The sequence below is a fragment of the Physella acuta genome, unplaced genomic scaffold (genome assembly GCF_028476545.2).
Source record: "Physella acuta isolate Inbredline_101_S28 unplaced genomic scaffold, ASM2847654v3 ptg000692l, whole genome shotgun sequence".
NCBI lineage: Eukaryota > Metazoa > Mollusca > Gastropoda > Physidae > Physella > Physella acuta.
Window position 1 is genome coordinate 163,014 of NW_026732211.1, and position 18,566 is coordinate 181,579.

Genomic DNA, 18,566 nt, shown 5'->3' on the forward strand with positions numbered 1-18,566 from the left:
TTTAAAAATTAGCAGGAATAAATTCTGTTGAATCTGGTAATGAAAGGACAACCACCCACACAGAAAACAACACACACCAACAACCACCTACACAGACAAACACCAACACCAGCCAACCACAAAGACAACCACCAGGGTTTACTCTAGAAAATCTCACCCTCCTGTGGCCAGCATGTCAAACATTTGGCAGAAATAAATCCTTTGTATCTGGCAATCCAAGTCCCCCAGGTTAAACAAACTTACAGCTTAACACAACAAAACTGATAGAACTTTTCATTTAAAATATGCTTTAGAGGGGGACCAACAGACTTCAACAGAGTGATGTAACTGTGGTCAGATCAAATGCTGGCACTCAAATAAGAACAAGATGTGAGGTCGTGGCTTCTCATTTCATAATTTAAAAAAACAAAACAAAAAAAAACAATCAACAGTATATAATAATTAGTGACCCTTTAAATAAGCACAGCAGTATATATGTGTTGATAGACATTTTTTTTCTCAAAACAATGTTAGCATCAGACACTTATTAAACCCAAGATTTGGTTAGACAAAAAAAATGTGTACAAACAAATTTTGGTAAGTACAGCAGTACATCCTTCATAGCCCAGCACTAAAGGACATAGACCTTCATAGCCCAGCACTTATGGACATTGACCTTCATAGCCCAGCACTAAAGGACATAGACCTTCATAGCCCAGCACTTATGGACATTGACCTTCATAGCCCAGCACTAAAAAACATTGACCTTCACAGCTCAGCACTAAAAGACATTGACCTTAATAGCCCAGCACTAAAGGACACTGACCTTCATAGCCCAGTACTAAAGGACGTTGACCTTCATAGCCCAGTACTAAAGGACGTTGACCATAGCCCAGCACTTATGGACATTGACCTTCATAGCCCAGCACTAAAGGACATTGACCTTCATAGCCCAGCACTAAAGGATGTTGACCTTCATAGCCCAGCACTAAAGGATGTTGACCTTCATAGCCCAGCACTAAAGGACATTGACCTTAATAGCCCAGCACTAAAGGACGTTGACCTTCATAGCCCAGTACTAAAGGACATTGACCTTCATAGCCCAGCACTAAAGGACATTGACCTCTCCTGACAACACTACTGGTGAAAACATGAGGTAGCTGTTGCAAGATGGCACAGGCCACATGTGGCTTTAAAGATGGATACTGGATCAGGATTTGATGCTGTGCAAAATCTAGTTGTTTTTTTTAAAGTGAAGCATCAAAATCACATTATTAGCTGTCAGAATAATAAAATTACATGCTTAATTAATGGAAGAGACACAACATAATGCAGGCTATACAATGTCAATGGTCTTACAGGGATAGACGTATGGTCTACTGGTACACACTGCACATGATACAGCACATATAAATAGTGGTACATGTATGGTCTACTGGTAAACACACCACATATAAGCACACAATTGTACACGTATGGTCTACTGGTACACACTACACACAGTACAGAACATACAAACACTAAGTGAAATCTAAGCAGAGTAGGCAGTTTTACAGTATCACAAATGGATGGGCTTTGTTACAGAATTACATCAGATAAGATTAAGATACAAACCCCAAAAAGGTTACATTTGAACAATGAACTATAAACAAACCCACATTGGGGTCCATTAGAACAATGAGCTATACAAACCCCAAAAAGGTTTCATTAGAACAATGAGCTATACAAACCCCCAAAAAGGTTTCATTAGAACAATGAACTACATCAACTCCCATAGGGGTCCATTACAGCAATAATTTTATATATAAATTTAAAAACATCTTCACTCCATGAAAAAATGTTCAGACATACGTCATGTATCAACATAATGTTTTACTGTTACACTGCTCTCATCCAGTATGTTCTCTACATGGGTAAGTGTTTGGGGGGTAATCACAAGTTGTCTGTGTGAAAACTGCTTTACTATACTACAGCAATGATAATGTGGAAAACTTATAATGAAAAGTTCTTTGTGTGAAACTAACTTAACTTGGCTACAATACTGGTGAGATAGAAAACTTGTAAAGACAAGTTGTTTGTGTGAAAATAGCTTTAGACCTGCCTACTTGTAAAGACAAGTTGTTTGTGTGAAAATAGCTTTAAACCTGCAAACTTGTAAAGACAAGTTCTTTGGGTGAAAATAGCTTTAGACCTGGAAACTTGTAAAGACAAGTTCTTTGTGTGAAAATAGCTTTAGACCTGGAAACTTGTAAAGACAAATTCTGTGGGTGAAAATAGCTTTAGACCTGGAAACTTGTAAAGACAAATTCTGTGGGTGAAAATAGCTTTAGACCTGGAAACTTGTAAAGACAAATTCTGTAAACTTTGGTGATCTGCTATCATCCACAGCTTTTGATAAATGTAAAAAAATAAAAAGCAGTAACATAAGTCTTCTAGGCTGTCACCTGATACCAAAGGCCAACAGAGCAAACAATGGGTGAAAATGTTTTGAAATTCATCAGGGTTTTGTGTTTGTACAAAATACAGGTTGGAATAAGGTAAGAAGGGGGTCATCTCTAAATGATGTGTGATTTAGCAATTAATGTCTAAGAAGGAAGAGACCACACTCTCCCCGTGGACAATCCTTAATGAAGGGACACCTAATGAGGGACAATGTATATTGCAGATGTACCATTATGTACTAAGATATTATTCTTCCCTTCAAGCAAATTATTAACATAACATAATGCCTACGTTTATCAAGAATGAAAAATAGACCCTTCCTACAGATAAAAAATGTGCCTCTGACATTATGGGTGTGAAATACTGTGTTCTGAGGCTACAGATACATATATATTGACACAATAAGAGTAGATCTTTTTCAATTTCAGCATTAGATCTTCAGGTTCAGTGGCGTCACAAAGCGGGGTGTCACTAAATGGGGGTAGCACCCCCCAACCCACATTCTGATGCAACCAATCATAATTAATAAATGACATAAAATAATAAATAGTGTCATTGTTCATATGAGAAGAAACATTCATACATTTTTCAATCAATTAATTTCTCTGAGAAGTAAACCAATTATAATGAAACCATGTCGTACATTATACATCAAATTTTGCAAACGAAAAGCTATAATTTTTTTTAAGATGTCTTTAGCCAGACCCTGTCAAAATGGGAAATTGTATAATTGATGCTAGCTCTACACTAATTGTGTTGTGGTCTGTCTATGGTTTACTTGTGGTGTCTGTGGTGTAGTAGAGTCTAGGTGAAGTAGAGTCTAGGTGTAGCAGAGTCTAGGTGTAGCAGAGTCTAGGTTAAGTAGAGTCTAGGTGAAGTAGAGTCCTGGTGTAGCATAGTCTAGGTGTAGCTGTGTTTTGTAGAGTCTGCTGGTGTGGCAGTCTAAGAACAAAGGATGCTTCAGGCACTGGGTGATCACAAGATGATTTGATTCTTGTAGCAGCCATTCAGGTCCTTGTGAGGCAGGACTATAGAGTTCAGGATGATGACCTCTGGTGGAACTTGGACATTGGAACCTGTGAAATAAAGGGAGGATATTCTGTCACTAGGCATTCAAGGGAGGAAATTCTGTCACAAAGCAAATAAACTGGGAGTGATCTCCCCTAAACTTTCTCAAATATTCTTATATAAAACAACAGGGTATGGGAACTCGGGCTATAGACATGATTTTTAATCCATTTTAAATACTTAAAGTTTTAAAAAATAGAATAAAATCTCGTAGACAAAAGAATTGCACACCAAGTGAATGCCAAATAAAAAAGTGCATAATAGTGCGCAATATTATTAGTACTTTAAAAATTTATATTAGTTTTTTGAAAAATCTGAAGTAGCATAAATTAGTACTTCCGGTCAACGGAAATTACGCAAAATTTAACAGAAGGTAGAAAATTAGATCTTTTACTCAAATGTGAAATTTCATTTATCTATCTGAAATAGTACTCAAGTTATAGGCTTTTGAAAAATTCAAAGTAGAAAAAGTACCACTTCCGGTTATCGGAAATCGCTCAAAGGTTGATTCGGATCTATGATTTTGATAAAATACTTATATATGAAATTTTATCAACCTAGCTGTAACGGTACTCAGGTAATCGTGTTTACACACAGACACACACACAGACATACGGACAGAATTGCAAAGCCCAGTTTTTCAGACTGGATTACGCATAAAACCTCTTAATTTTGATAAATCTGGATTGATAATTTTTGCCAGATAAAAATAAGTCCTCTATACTTCGGATGTGATGAAGGACTGAGGTGTAATACGGTGAAAATTGTTAAAATTTCAAGAGATTTTTTTGCACGATTACAATACTTTCTCTATACTTCGTATATACGAGAAAGTAAAAAGGGAGGATATTCTGTCACAATAAAGAAAATAAAGGAAAGAAACTAATTCACGATATAAAGAGAGATAAGGGTAATAATAAAGAGAAAGAAAAAAATGAGGGAAATAACTAATTTTTCTTTTTACTAAAATTTTCAATTTTTTTTCTAGATTATTTAATTAAGAAGTTAAATATTATATAGAGAAAAATATTAAATACATTTACAAAATGTACCATCTATGACAAAAAACAATAATGACCCATATTGCAGACTTTATGCAATATTAGTCAAAGATCCACCATATTGACCTATGACCTTTACTGTGTTACCTATGACAGTGATGGATGGATTGAGCTTGCCATCATCAGAGAACATGCAGGGGATCTCAAGTTTGGCAAACGGCTTGTTGGGATTGGGGTCGTTTGGGGTCCCCTCAACTCTAGTCCATACCCCCACTGTACTCTGCCACCCTACTATACTGTGTAGTATACAGCAATGTGCCTAGAGAAGAAGAAACAGACATTAAATCAGTGTTAGGTTGGGGCAGGCCAATCATACAAAAAACGGATAATTTATCCTACATACTCAAAAAAGTCTTTGAGAAATTCTTAATATTTTGAAGAACATACTGTTAATTGCGAATATTAAGAAGAATAACTCTTACTTGTAAATTTGCTCCCTCTAAGACAATTGTCTCCCTTACTCTAACACCTTCTCCAACAGTCACATTACGACCAATGGTAACGTTTGGTCCTAGCTGTTAAATTACATATATAATCTTTCTATTACATTGTACAAGTAATATGTACATCCAAATAACAATTTTACATGAACAAATAAAGATTTTGTATGTTAAATTATTTCCTTATATAAAATAGCTTATAGGCCTACATATAAAATAATTCCCAAATGCACAGATGTAGATGTAAAATATTGTCCTAATAAAGATTTTTCCCGCTAAATAACAACACAGTAATATTCAACATTGAAAAGTACTTTTTGAGACAATTTTAAAAATCCATTTCTAGAAAGTGCAGTCACCAAAATTTTAATTTAGATTACATTTTCCAACAATGAAATGGAATTATTTCCCTTGAGGTATACAAAAACATTAAAATTTAGACACCCTAAAATCAGCAGTAAGACAAAGGCAGTAAGACAACGACAGTAAGACAACAGCAGTACCTACCACAGCAGTAGGATGGACTGTAGCAGTTGGGTGGATGAAAACATCCCCTATGATCTTTGGCAAGCCGTCGCCATTTTTGGCCAGGCGTTCTGGGTGTGAGGACTTGTAGATTGCCAGGTAGTGTCTGTTGGCATACACTGCAGCTCTAAAAATAGACATTTAATCCCCAAGTTAACCCTAGTGTTTACATATCATATTTTCAAATATTTTTTTGTGCTCAGATAGTCCAGCACTGCTTGACAATGTAGTTACCAGGCAACAAGTTACCCCGCTCATCTCTGACCTCATGTAATTACCAGTAAATAAAAACTGTTACCCCATGTAGTTAACAGTTGTAAAAAAAACACTCTGCTGACATTTGACCCCCATAAAAAACTATTGCTTACCCCCACTGACCCCTATAGTTCCCCATGTAACAAACCATCCCTTACCCTGCTGACCTTTGACCCATGCAGTTCCCCATCTGACCTTTGACACATGCAGTTCCCCATCTGACCTTTGACCCCTGCAGTTCCCCATCTGACCTTTGACACCTGCAGTTCCCCATCTGACCTTTGACACCTGCAGTTCCCCATCTGACCTTTGACACCTGCAGTTCCCCATCTGACATTTGACCCTTGCAGTTCCCCATCTGACCTTTGACACCTGCAGTTCCCCATCTGACATTTGACCCCTGCAGTTCCCCATCTGACGTTGGACCCCTGTAGTTCCCCATCTGACCTTTGACCCTGCAGCCCCCCATGCAGCAAGCCATCACTTACCCAGCTGACCTTTGACACCTGTAGTTCCCCATCTGACCTTTGACCCTTATAGCTCCCCCTTGTAACAAGCCATCACTAACCCATCTGACCTTTGACCCCTATAGCTCCCCCCTGTAAGAATCCATCACTTACCCAGCAGACTTGATCTGGCTCCAGAAGCGTGAGGTGGTGTAAACAAACAACTTGCCGGAGCCCGCCATGGGGATGAAGATGTCCTGCTCCAGACGAATCACCTCCTTGCTGGGGGTCAGGTAGTCAAAGCTGCGGACAAGAGAACAACATGTCTACACTTGGTCTAGTCCAGCCATCACAATTTTAAAACAAGGGGAACATTAGTTCATTGTAATGTCATTGTTTTTCTTTCTTGTCACTGAAGTAAAAACAATATGTCTACACTTGGTCTAGTCCAGCCATCACAATTTTAAAACAAGGGGAACATTAGTTCAATGTAATGTCAATTTTTTCTTTATTGTCACTGAAGTAACAACATGTCTACACTTGGTCTAGCCCAGCCATCACAATTTTTAAACAAGGGGAACATTAGTTCAATGTAATGTCAATTTTTTCTTTATTGTCACTGAAGTAACAACATGTTTACACTTGGTCTAGCCCAGCCATCACAATTTTAAAACAAGGGGAACATTAGTTCAATGTAATGTCAATTTTTTCTTTCTTGTCACTGAAGTAAAAACAACATGTCTACACTTGGTCTAGCCCAGCCATCACAATTTTAAAACAAGGGGAACATTAGTTCATTGTAATGTCATTGTTTTTCTTTCTTGTCACTGAAGTAAAAACAACATGTCTACACTTGGTCTAGTCCAGCCATCACAATTTTAAAACAAGGAAAACATTAGTTCAATGTAATGTCAATTTTTTCTTTATTGTCACTGAAGTAAAAACAATGTGTAAATATAATAATTCAAATACATTAAGACAAACAAAATGTATTGCTCATAGAATTAAATCACCAATAAAAATAGTAGTTTGATTTGTTTAACAAACTTGAATTTTGATTGATACTTGATTAGAGGTAGAATAGGATCAGTGAATCAGTTTAAAACTACAAAATAAAACGTTATAAAAATGTGTACAAGTCTACTGAGATATGTTGATACAGGAAATAACAGGCTAACAAAAACATCAAGGTAAGGGGGGCCTGATCCAGGAGAAAAATTTGGCCTGAAATTTTCCCTATTACTGACATTAGTAAGTGTTTTACTGGTCAGATTAAATCTTGAAAAAATTGGCCTGAAATAGTCCCTATCACTGACATTAGTAAGTGTTTTACTGGTATTTTTAGACCACCACTATTACCAATGTGTCCTCTCCCATATCACAAGAGTTTCAGGCCCATGACTTCACTCTACCCCTGACAGATACTTTAACCTACACAGATAAGGTTTCCTACCACATAGCTGTTCCATAAGATATATGACCCCCAGACATAACCATATGATATATGACCCCCAGACATTGAACTGATATAGACTACCTAGCCAGATACCATCAGCCTGAATCAGCTGATGTTAGAAAAAAAAAATGTAAAGTTGGGTGTAAGATCTGACATATAGGAACATTGTAGTTATTACTCAGAAGATGGATTGTGATTGAGAATTTTTTATTTCAACAATCATTTAATTTGCAAGCTTTTTTTTTTACAAAGAAAAGGAAAAATGTAGTGTGCCAATTTGATTTTCATACAAATATTATTTCCTTGTATGTATCAATGAATAAAACAAGTTAGTTCCTGATAGAACTAAGCAAGCAGGCCACTTCAAGCAAGGTAGACAGGGTTGTTGAGTGCAGGGGAGAGAAGAACATGGACAGTGCTAAAGGGAAATAATCTAAGATTCTACAGCCTAGGAGAAAAAAAAGTGCCCTTCAACCACTATTAGGTAACTAGGGGAAGACAAGCTACACACACAAATTAATACAGTGACTCTCTACTCTACTTCAAACATTGCAAGAAGCTGACAACAATAGGAATTTTCAATGAACTCACACTAACATTACTAAAGAACAGACTCCAAGATAACATAGTGCCTTTTTTTTCTTTATTCTTTATTATAGAATAGGATTTATTACAACTCAACTGAGTGTAATTATATGGAAAATGTATTCAAACAGTATAATAAATATTTCAGAAAGTGAATTATTTTATAACCAATAAACACTCAGTAGCCATACACAAAATATGTATATAACAAAAAGTTGGTGGGAAAATGGTATCCAGTATAATTGGCCGTACAACGAAGTACCACTGAGCTAATCATATGGAGATCCATAGGGCAAATGGTAATTAATTTATTTAGGTAATGATTTAGAGTTTCAATGGGCTAATGATATAATTATTTCCACTGGTATACAGCTCAATAGGGCTCATGGTATTTTTTTATTTTAATTTTTAACCTTTTGTTTTTTTTTTTGTTTTTTTGTTTTATTTTTGATGTTCAAAATTATGTACAGAATTTGATGTTGATGTAAAGTAAAGTTTCGCATTTAAACCTGACAGTCTATGGGGCAAGTGAAGTAGAGTTCACTTGTTTCTGTGACCTCTCAGCACTATTCCCAGCTGACTTTACTTTCCCTATTATGAGTTAGGCACCCATCAGAGTTGGGTGGACTCAGGGACGGTCTACTGACTTCATCCCGGATTTGAACTCGAGACTTCCGGGTTAGCAGTCCAGCTCTCTAAGCCTAGACCACTCCATCCCATAGGGCTAATGGTATTTGGCTCAATAGGGCTAAGGGTATAGATTCCCACTGGGCTAAAGGTACACAGCGCAATAAGATAAATTACATATAGATCTAGTTTGCTTCAGCAACAAAGTCTGACTAAAAAGCTGCTGTAATAAATTGAGTGAAATTTGTTCTAAACTTTCAAAACATTTTACAACACCAATAACAGGCAAGCACATGCTGAACAGGACAAGGAACTCTCTAGTACAGAAAGTTTCGTTAAAAAAATTTAACATGCTTGATTTGGTCAGCTAAACCTGAGGTCAAGTAACTCTCTAGTACTGAAAGATTTGTTCAAAAAGTAATTTAACATGCTTCATTTGGGCAGCTACAACTGAGAAAATCTAAAACATTAGCGCTAAAACACACAATAACATGTTAGAGAACAATGAACTTAGTTCAAACAACATTATTTAAAACAGGACATGCAATAAAAAATTGACACAGATCCAGGGGTTAAAGCAACAACAAAAAATTAATTTGAGCTGATGCAAATAATGACTGCAGTTACGTACCCATATACTCTTGAATTCATGTCATAAAAACTGGAAAATGTGGATTGGAAAATCAAGGCAGCAAAAAAATAAAATAAATGAAAACAACCATCACATTAAGTTGCAACTTTTTTACCAATTAAAAAAAAATATTTCTGGGATGTTACATTTAGAAGCAAGAAGCAAAATCTGGACAAATCAACTAGTTCAGAAATTAAAGAAAATTGTCCAGAATTAGCAGTTGGGAGACTTGTTCAGTATTGTTTTGTTTATATCTGCAGACATTGGTATCAATATTGTTGCTGATTTTTTAAAAGAAGCTTTACAACATTTCAACTACAAGATTAGTTGCTGCTACATTATAAAAAGAAATACTGTCTAGAATTTAAGAGGCCTGATACCTTGCAATGAGATAAAATTTACTATGGAAGAAAAGTCAACATAGAATCACTTAGACTAGAACATAAGGCAAGTTCATTTAGTGGCCTATCATTTCACGTATTGGCCTACCCAACATAAGGCAAGTTCAGTTTATATAGTGGCCTATCATTTTATTTTCATGTCATCAAGGAAACCCAAATGTTGACAGCGGATTAAATTGGAACTAAGTTAATGTTAGGGTGTGACTTTATGGCTATGTGAAGTATTTTACTCAATATATAAAAGATGCTTTACATAATTACTAATTGGTGGATGTAGAACATGGCTAATGAGCTAAAAAATCAATTTTTTTTCTATATAGCAACTGGTAACTTATTTTTTAAAAATCAAGCCTATTTCATAATACAGAAATTTTGTGAAGAGAATTTTTTTGTTGCAACTTTTGAAACAACTCAGAAATCAATGATGTCCGTGGTTTAATGACAGTTACTGTCTAAATAATCAATTGTTGGATCGCATAAAATCAAACAAACAAGAGGGGAGGTAAGGGAGTTGATATGGGCAGTTAACTTCAGTGGTCGGTACATTAAATATTGGTGGTATGCTAGTGTTAACTTGATACTATGACCCCCACCCCCCATTCCTGCCTATACCTACCACTACTCCGATCAATAGTTATCAACAAGTTATAAACATAATAACACCTATACACATACAACCTCCCACACAAAATTAAAATTATGAAAAAAATAGTTAAATTTTGTTTATAAACATTATTTGAACACACATTCTACAGAATAGTTTAATATAAAGCAAATCTAAAATATAATATAAAATCTATAAACCTAAAATATAATATAAAATCCATAAACGTAGAATATCATAAAATCTATAAACCTACAATATAATATAAACTCTATAAACCTAGAATAAAACTCGCCACATCACAGGATGCAAGCTAATCATAAATACTTTGTTTTGAAGCTAGTCAATACAGTATGCTGATGTAGAATAGTTGTATAGACATACTCAGAGCGCGTAAAATTTTATGGGCCATCATGAGCCATGGGCCATTAGGAGAAATGGGTAACCAAGAGCCAGATTGGAAACCCAAGCCAAAAGCTTGGGCAGTAGGTTGAAACGAGCCAGATGTTGCCCATGTATCAGACCCCCCCCCCTCTCTCTCCACACAGCTGATGGACGTAAGGGACAGGGATAGCCACCATACTTCGGATTAACAACTTCATTACAAAGCTAGCTCCAGTTAGTTCATTTACAGGGTAATAAACTTCAACAACAGCTAAACTCATCCAAAACAAAATACATACAGACGTTATGTGGGATAAGCATGGCTGTACACTAAGAACCAAATACAAACCAAAAACAAAGCAGCTTAAATCTTACACCTTAAGGTAACAAGCTCACAAACAGGTTTATCAGGGAACACATGTAAGACAATGTGACGCACCTGACACAGACAAGACAGTTGTCACAAGTGCATTTTACAGCTGAGTTCTGCGCAGGTCTAGGTGAGACACCTGCAGTACAGTTCAGACACATGTGACAGGCAAGAAACCTGCGAAAACAAGACACCTGTGACAGGCAAGACACCTGTGACAGGCAAGACACCTGTGACAGGCAAGACACTTGGAGCAGACAAAACTGATAAAACATCTACTCACTTGTAATTGTCCTCCAGATTTTTCTTGAAAGTCACCTCCAGTATTTTGAAGATCTCAGGTGTAAAAAGGTAGATCCCACAGTTGATGGTTGTACTGACAAAGGTCTCAGGTTTCTCAGCATAGTGCATTATCTATGGGAAATTGTCAGCATTTTGTATTATCTTTGGGAAAATGTCAGTATTTTGTATTCTTTGGGAAAATGTCAGTATAGTGTATTATCTTTGGGAAAATGTCAGTATATTGTATTCTTTAAGAAAATGCCAGTATATTGTATTATCTTTGGAAAAATATCAGTATATTGCATTATCTTTGGGAAAATGTCAGTATATTGTATTATATTTTTGAGAAAATGTCAGTATATTGTATTTTTTAGGAAAATGCCAGTATATTGTATTATCTTTGGAAAATGTCAGTATATTGTATTATCTTTGAAAACAACGTCAGTATATTGCATCAGCTTTGGGGAAATGCCAGTATATTATATTATTTTAGAAAAAAATTGTCACCGTATTGCATTATTTTGGGGTAAGAAATGTCAGCATATCACATTATATGATGAGAAAAAAAGGTGATAAACTGACCTCATGTGTCTCCCTGTTCTCCACCATACACCCATAGGTCAATGACTGCTGTCTGGTTGCCTGGTGGAGAAACATTTTTATAGCAATTATAAAACTCTGGACTATTTAATGGTGACCAGTCATTTCTGCAACCTATAGATTTTTCATGGTTTCATAAACCTGCACCTACCTTAATCCCTCGTACATCAAACTTAGTCCCTAGCACTGTGCCATAAATCCCCCTCGCCCCACTTACCTAAGTCCCCAGCACTGTGCCATAAGCCCCGGGCCCCCTCTAACTTACCTCAGTCCCCAGCACTGTGCCATAAGCCCCCCCCCCCCCTTAACTTACCTCAGTCCCCAGCACTGTGCCATAAGCCCCCCCCCTTAACTTACCTCAGTCCCCAGCACTGTGCCATAAGCCCCGGGCCCCCCTCTAACTTACCTCAGTCCCCAGCACTGTGCCATAAGCCCCCCCCCCCCCCCTTAACTTACTTCAGTCCCCAGCACTGTGCCATAAGCCATGGGCCCCCCTCTAACTTACCTCAGTCCCCAGCACTGTACCATGTCCTGGGCCCCTTTAAGTTACCTCAGTCCCAAGCACCGGGCCCCCTCTAACTTACCTCAGTCCCCAGCACTGTACCATGTCCTGGGCCCCTTTAAGTTACCTCAGTCCCCAGCACTGTGCCATAAGCCCCAGGCCCCCCCCTTAACTTATCTCAGTCCCCAGCACTGTGCCATAAGCCCCCCCCCCCCCACTTAACTTACCTCAGTCCCTAGCACTGTGCCATAAGCACCGGGCCCCCCTAACTTACCTCAGTCCCCAGCACTGTGCCATAAGCCCCGGGCCCCCTCTCCCTGTGAAACGTGAGCATGTCCTGTAGAGGGAAGTCCCCGCACACATCAGCATTCATGACAAAAAACATTTCTGGGTTTCCCGTAAGGATTTGATCCCTGAAGTGGTACAGCCCCCCAGCAGTGCCGAGTGCTGTGTACTCCTGCAGGTACCTGGTGATAAGGTATATTGTTGACACGTTTATATTGGTGATACATCTATAGGTATTTGTTTTTATTAGTGACACATTTATATTGGTGATATATTTATAGGTTTAAATATTTAATGGTGACAGTGACAAGGGAAATATAACTGGTGATACAGACAAGGGCTTTAACTTATAACACAGGGTGACATAGGCACGGGTTTTAAAGTAATAGAGTATAAACACTTCTGTCAACGCCCAACAAACAAAAGACAGCATACAACCTACAAAAAAAAACAGACAGCACACAGCCAACATTAGACAACACCCAACCCACCAACATACAGCATACAAATACAACCAAAAACAAACAGCGCCCAGCTAACCAACAATAAACAGCACCTAACCAACACTAGACAGCATACAACCCACCAAAAACAGACAGAACCCAACCAACCAAGACCAGACAGCACCCAACACACCAACAACAGACAGTAGACAACCCCCCCCCCCCCCCCCCCCAACAGCAGACAGAATTCAACCCACCAAGATCAGACAGCACCCAACACCCAACCTACCTAATCTGTATCTGGAACTCCTGTTGAGACTGTGTAATAAACTGGTTCAGGGCATCGTTGCGCTGGTAAAAGCCTATCACCAGAATCTCTTTCAGATCTGGAACCTGAAAAAAACAACTTCACAGCTACAGCAGAGATTTGATACAGAGGTCCATGTTCCATCTCAAATAAAACAACTACCAAATCTTTTCCTGATCTAAACAATGTCTTACCTGTTGGCTGTAAAGTATTCATCATGAGGTTGAGACATAAAAAAAACAGACCTAAAAACTGGCTAAAATAAAAACTTTTGACTGCTGCAATAAAAATAACAACAGCCTTACCTTGCTACAGGCCTCAATGTGGTGGTAAATAATGGGAAACCCAGCAACAGGAAACAGGGGTTTGGGGAGTTCCAGGGACAAGGGACGGAATCTGGTACCTGTAGGGGAGATAATACATATCTTCAAAACCTCTAAGTTACATTATAGGTGCATAGAGTATTTAGGGGAGACAGGGCATTTTCATTTTCAAATGCAATGTTAGGTAAAATAATACTCAACATATACAGCTAGAGCGTGTGTTTTAAATAAAAAAAAACAGGTCAATGTAATACAGATCATTTGAAGCCTCAGAGTTTAAAATAAATAAATCCACCACTGGTCTTTATAGTGATTGTCATCAGTCAATCAATTCAACAGTCACCTTGTTACTGGTTGATTAACAATCAACACCATCCCACCCACCACTACATCATCATTTCAACACCAACTGTACACCCCACTACATCATCATCTCAACACCATCCCACCCACCAACACCATCTCTACACGCCACTACATCATCATCTCAACAACCCACACCATCTGACCCACCAAAAACATCTCAACTACCAACACACACCACCTCAGAAATGAAAACCATCCCAACCACCAAAACCATCTCAACAACCAACACAATCCTACCCACAAACACCACCTCACAAATCAACACTCTTTCAACAACCCACACCATCCCACCCACCAACCCATATGTCATTAGTTACAGCCACAGTTTCCATAGCAAACAAAACAAAACTAACAGGTGGTGTATTCTCATCAAATCTCTATGTACACTGTAATATGAAACTCAGACCATCTTGTGCACAAACACATGAGACAAGCCTGTACAACTGCTTGTCCCTATTTGCCTTTATACATTATAAGCAGAACTATGAATATAACCAAACAATAATAATGTATTCTAACATTAGCATTATTTGAAAAGATGTACTGTACATGCCACATACAAGAACTGAATATTCAAAAAAGCTGGCGATGACAAGGGCAGTTATATAATTATTTTTTTATTTTTTTTTTTGCAAATATGTTATCACGTTTTTACTCTCTGTATTCCCCAGTAAGGTGTCAATAGTCCAATTAAACTGTAGCAGCTCATGTAATTCTCTAAAGCATTAAACAATAATTCTTTTCTGTTAAAGCCATGAAAATAAAGACATTGAAAGTATGAGAGTAAAACAAAAGGTCAATCAATATATAAATGTAAGCCTTCCAGAAAATCTTGTTAAAAAAATGCTTTTACACTGTAAGAATTTTTTCATCAACACACTGGATGTTTTAGTTTTTTTTTTAGTTACAGGAGAAAGGTATGAACACTGTATTTGTACATGAAAAAACAACTTCTAATACTAACATTACTGTTAAGGGTGATATCTCCCCATCTGGAGCTGAAATAATCTCAGTGGGCGCTTTATGCTTCAAATGAAACAGGAGAGGGTAATCGGGTATTAAAAAATCAAAATATGGCCAGGGAAAACTTTAAGAAGCTTCATGTAATTCTACTGAGAAAATGAATAACATAAGGCCATACACATATTATGTGTTATAGGCCTATGTGTTAAATTTACTTCCTTTCAGTTCAATATTAAAAAACCTACGAGGTCAATATCCTTTAACTTTTAGTATATAAATGTGTCTGGTAGTTTTGGTGCAAACAACGTGCAACAAACTCTTCTGAAAATAGGTGAGTCAGCAGAATAGCTTTGAAATATTGGATTAAGTGTTGGGAGTCAAAATTGTATTATTTATGAATTCAATTGCTATGCATTTAGATCTACTAAGATCTTATTCTAATCTACAGAGTATCTAATTAGGCAGTGTATTGGTGCTTGCAGTGTCTAAGTACAGACTGTACTGAAAACAGATGTGTTAAATTGTTACTTATAATATATTAGGCCTTTAGTTAGTAGTATTATAATATTTATAATATTAATATTATTAGCTTTAGTACTTTAATATTGAATAATGGGATCAGAATATTGCGGTTGAGGTCCATTATGACTTTTTCCCACGTTTTCTTTAACTTGCTTTCGTCTCTGTTTGTCTTTCCAATCAAATCTTGCGATCGAAATTTCTGGCACTTCCCAGTTAGCTAGCGCGCTGAAATTTTCAGGGAAGCTTTGTTTTGGATGACATTAGAATATTCAATTGTTATTATTACTAAATTGATCCATGGAAACATTTTATTGAGCATTTTAGACCGCAATATAATCTATATCTATAATTCTCCTCTGCGAGCCATTAGAAAACAAGCTGCAAGCGCCTCCTTACAGTCCCCTCTCTTTCTCTCTATCACTATCACTACCACCCTACCCCACCCCCACATGGTCTGCTGAGCTGTGGTCACGTTAATGTTTACAAACCGTACAGCCAGGTTTATTGACGGCTATTAGGGGCAGATAATTTAGTTTGAACCGACTTTAAACTTACAGGAGGTAACTAAGAGGAGGCTGCTTTTACGGGGGGGGGGGGTGTAGGGTCGGGGTTAGGGGAAAGGAGGGGGATTAGTGTTTTAAAGCAAATATTTTCAGTGGCAGCATTGGTACTGTCGAATTCACAAATTATGAATTACTGAAAAGTAGAAAATAAATCAACTAAATAGCGGCGTATGATACGCCGCGGGTCGGCTCGTTGTAGTAAAAACGTGGGGAAAAAGGGACATAACCCAGTAACTGTAATTTGTGTACAAACAACCGTAACAACTGGTGGCCAGTATGGTGGAGACGATATGGTCGAGTGGTTGGGCACACGATTGCTATCCCACTCGACACGGGTTCAAATCTATGTGTTCTAGTCAGTAACGTATTCACACAACGTGTTTTTTACGAGTTGTCTTTTTACTAGTTGTCTTTTTACGAGTTGTCTTCGTTTACCCAAAAAAAAGTGAAAAGATAAAATCGATAGCAAGATTTTAATGCAAACAAACAGACAAAGACTAAAAAGTAGAAAATAATAATCATTAAAAAAGTTTTAAAAAACCCACGTTTTCTGATTGAACTAAAAAGTAGAAAATAAATGCTATACATCACAATAATGCAAGCGATCACTCTACTATAAGCGATCAAAAACGTGGGGCGCCGTGATTTTCTTACAGTTTCTAATACTGTTGACTCTCTACAAGCTCCCTAATAAAAGTCAATAGTATTATCTAATCAATAGTAATATAACTTTAAATTCGGCGCCCCACGTTTTTCATCGCTTATAGTAGAGTGATCGCTTGCATTATTGTGATGTATAGCATTTATTTTCTACTTTTTAGTTCAATCAGAAAACGTGGGTTTTTAAAAACTTTTTTAATGATTATTATTGTCATTCAGGCTTATGTTAAAGTTTGGGTTCGGTTAACAATGATATTACTCATACTACTTTACTTTTGTTATTTTGGGAGAATATTTATACCGGTGTCCAATAATGGAATCTTCTTTAAAAAAGGGGTGTTAGGTTACTGGTAGTTAACTAAATACACACATTGCTGGATGATGTCAATGCTAACCCTGTCCCTAACCCTAACCCCAACCCTGGTCCTACCATAAGCCGAGCCCTAATTTCTAACCATAAAATTAGTCGAGATTTCAATACTACTAACAACCCAACACCCCTTTTCTAAAGAAGATTCCATTATCGGACACCGGTATCTAAAATTCTAAAGGCCGGATCATCCGTTATTTTTTACTATAGAAAGTCAAAACGCTCTACATGCTGATATCATTCATCAATGATTATTTATTATTTAATTTAGCCTATTTTAATTTAAATTGTAGTTTGCAGCATTGTAGGACACTGGACCTGGTACATACCTACATTACCTAGATCTATTAGTAGTATTAGCTATTAGGCCTATTGTTACACTATGACTATTGTATTTCACTAGCCTAATCCAATGGCTATTCTATAGAATTAGAATTGATAGCATAGAAAATTAGAAATAGAATCTAGAATAGAATTTATTAGAATTGAATCATTGATGAATAAAAAATAATTTGATCTAGATTCTATAGGGCCTATAGGCCCTAGATCTAATCTAGATTCTAGATCTAATAAAAATAAAATGGATATGAATAATAAATTATTGTTATTAAGGCGCCTATTGAATTGATTGAATTATGAACAGAAACGTCAGGACATTTTTAATTTTAATTTTTACCTTTCATTGGCCCTCCAACAAGTATGATAGCTTTCAGCATTTTTGTATTTTAGTTTTGGCTTTTCCCACTAAAAATAAAGAAATAGCTTAGATGTAGATTTTCAAGCTAAATTAATATGTGCTAATATACAAAACAATATATTTAATTATATTTTCTTCTGTTAGCGAAGCAGCTAGCCTAAGCTAAGTGTACCGGACTAAAATAATAAACAAGTTGTCGGCAAGGGGTTATAACTAAAAACAGCAGAGAGACACGTATTAGTAGTCTTAAGAATGCTTTCCCTTTTATTGGTATTATTTAGTTTCGAATTTAAGTCTAATCCTTAATAAATTAATTTAAACTTATTATGTTACTAAAATAACTAAAGCCATAACATTTACTTCGATATTCAATTTCAATATTTTGAGTTGTCAGTCTAAATGATTCAAT

General features: G+C 36.8%; 1 protein-coding gene across 3 annotated transcripts; it reads right to left on the reverse strand.

Annotated features, from left to right (window-relative positions):
• Window positions 1-2,728: 2,728 nt before the first annotated feature.
• Window positions 2,729-18,371, reverse strand: LOC131949363 (mannose-1-phosphate guanyltransferase alpha-B). Of its 3 annotated transcripts, XM_059311221.1 has the most exons (13): window positions 18,330-18,371; window positions 18,137-18,204; window positions 13,999-14,096; window positions 13,676-13,779; window positions 12,933-13,125; window positions 12,139-12,198; window positions 11,558-11,688; window positions 9,516-9,545; window positions 6,391-6,519; window positions 5,498-5,642; window positions 4,973-5,065; window positions 4,638-4,809; window positions 2,729-3,497 (listed from the first exon to the last, which is right to left on the reverse strand). In XM_059311221.1, exons 2-13 carry the CDS (start codon window positions 18,174-18,176, stop codon window positions 3,397-3,399), a joined length of 1,296 nt encoding a protein of 431 aa, XP_059167204.1. In that variant the 5' UTR covers window positions 18,177-18,204; window positions 18,330-18,371; the 3' UTR covers window positions 2,729-3,396. The 3 variants fall into 3 exon arrangements, with proteins under 3 accessions (XP_059167204.1, XP_059167203.1, XP_059167206.1); XM_059311220.1 differs by having other exon boundaries at window positions 18,137-18,360; XM_059311223.1 differs by lacking the exon at window positions 9,516-9,545 and having other exon boundaries at window positions 18,137-18,360.
• Window positions 18,372-18,566: the final 195 nt, after the last annotated feature.

Bases quoted from the DNA above. Each gene is read 5' to 3' on its own strand.
- LOC131949363 (XM_059311221.1), bottom strand. From the start codon at position 18,176: ATGCTGAAAGCTATCATACTTGTTGGAGGGCCAATGAAAG. The intron at 13,126-13,675 runs GTAGGTTGGGTG...CCTTATCACCAG, and splicing joins GAGTTCCAGATACAGATTAG to GTACCTGCAGGAGTACACAG. The intron at 3,498-4,637 runs GTAACACAGTAA...TTTATTTCACAG, and splicing joins TCCATCCATCACTGTCATAG to GTTCCAATGTCCAAGTTCCA.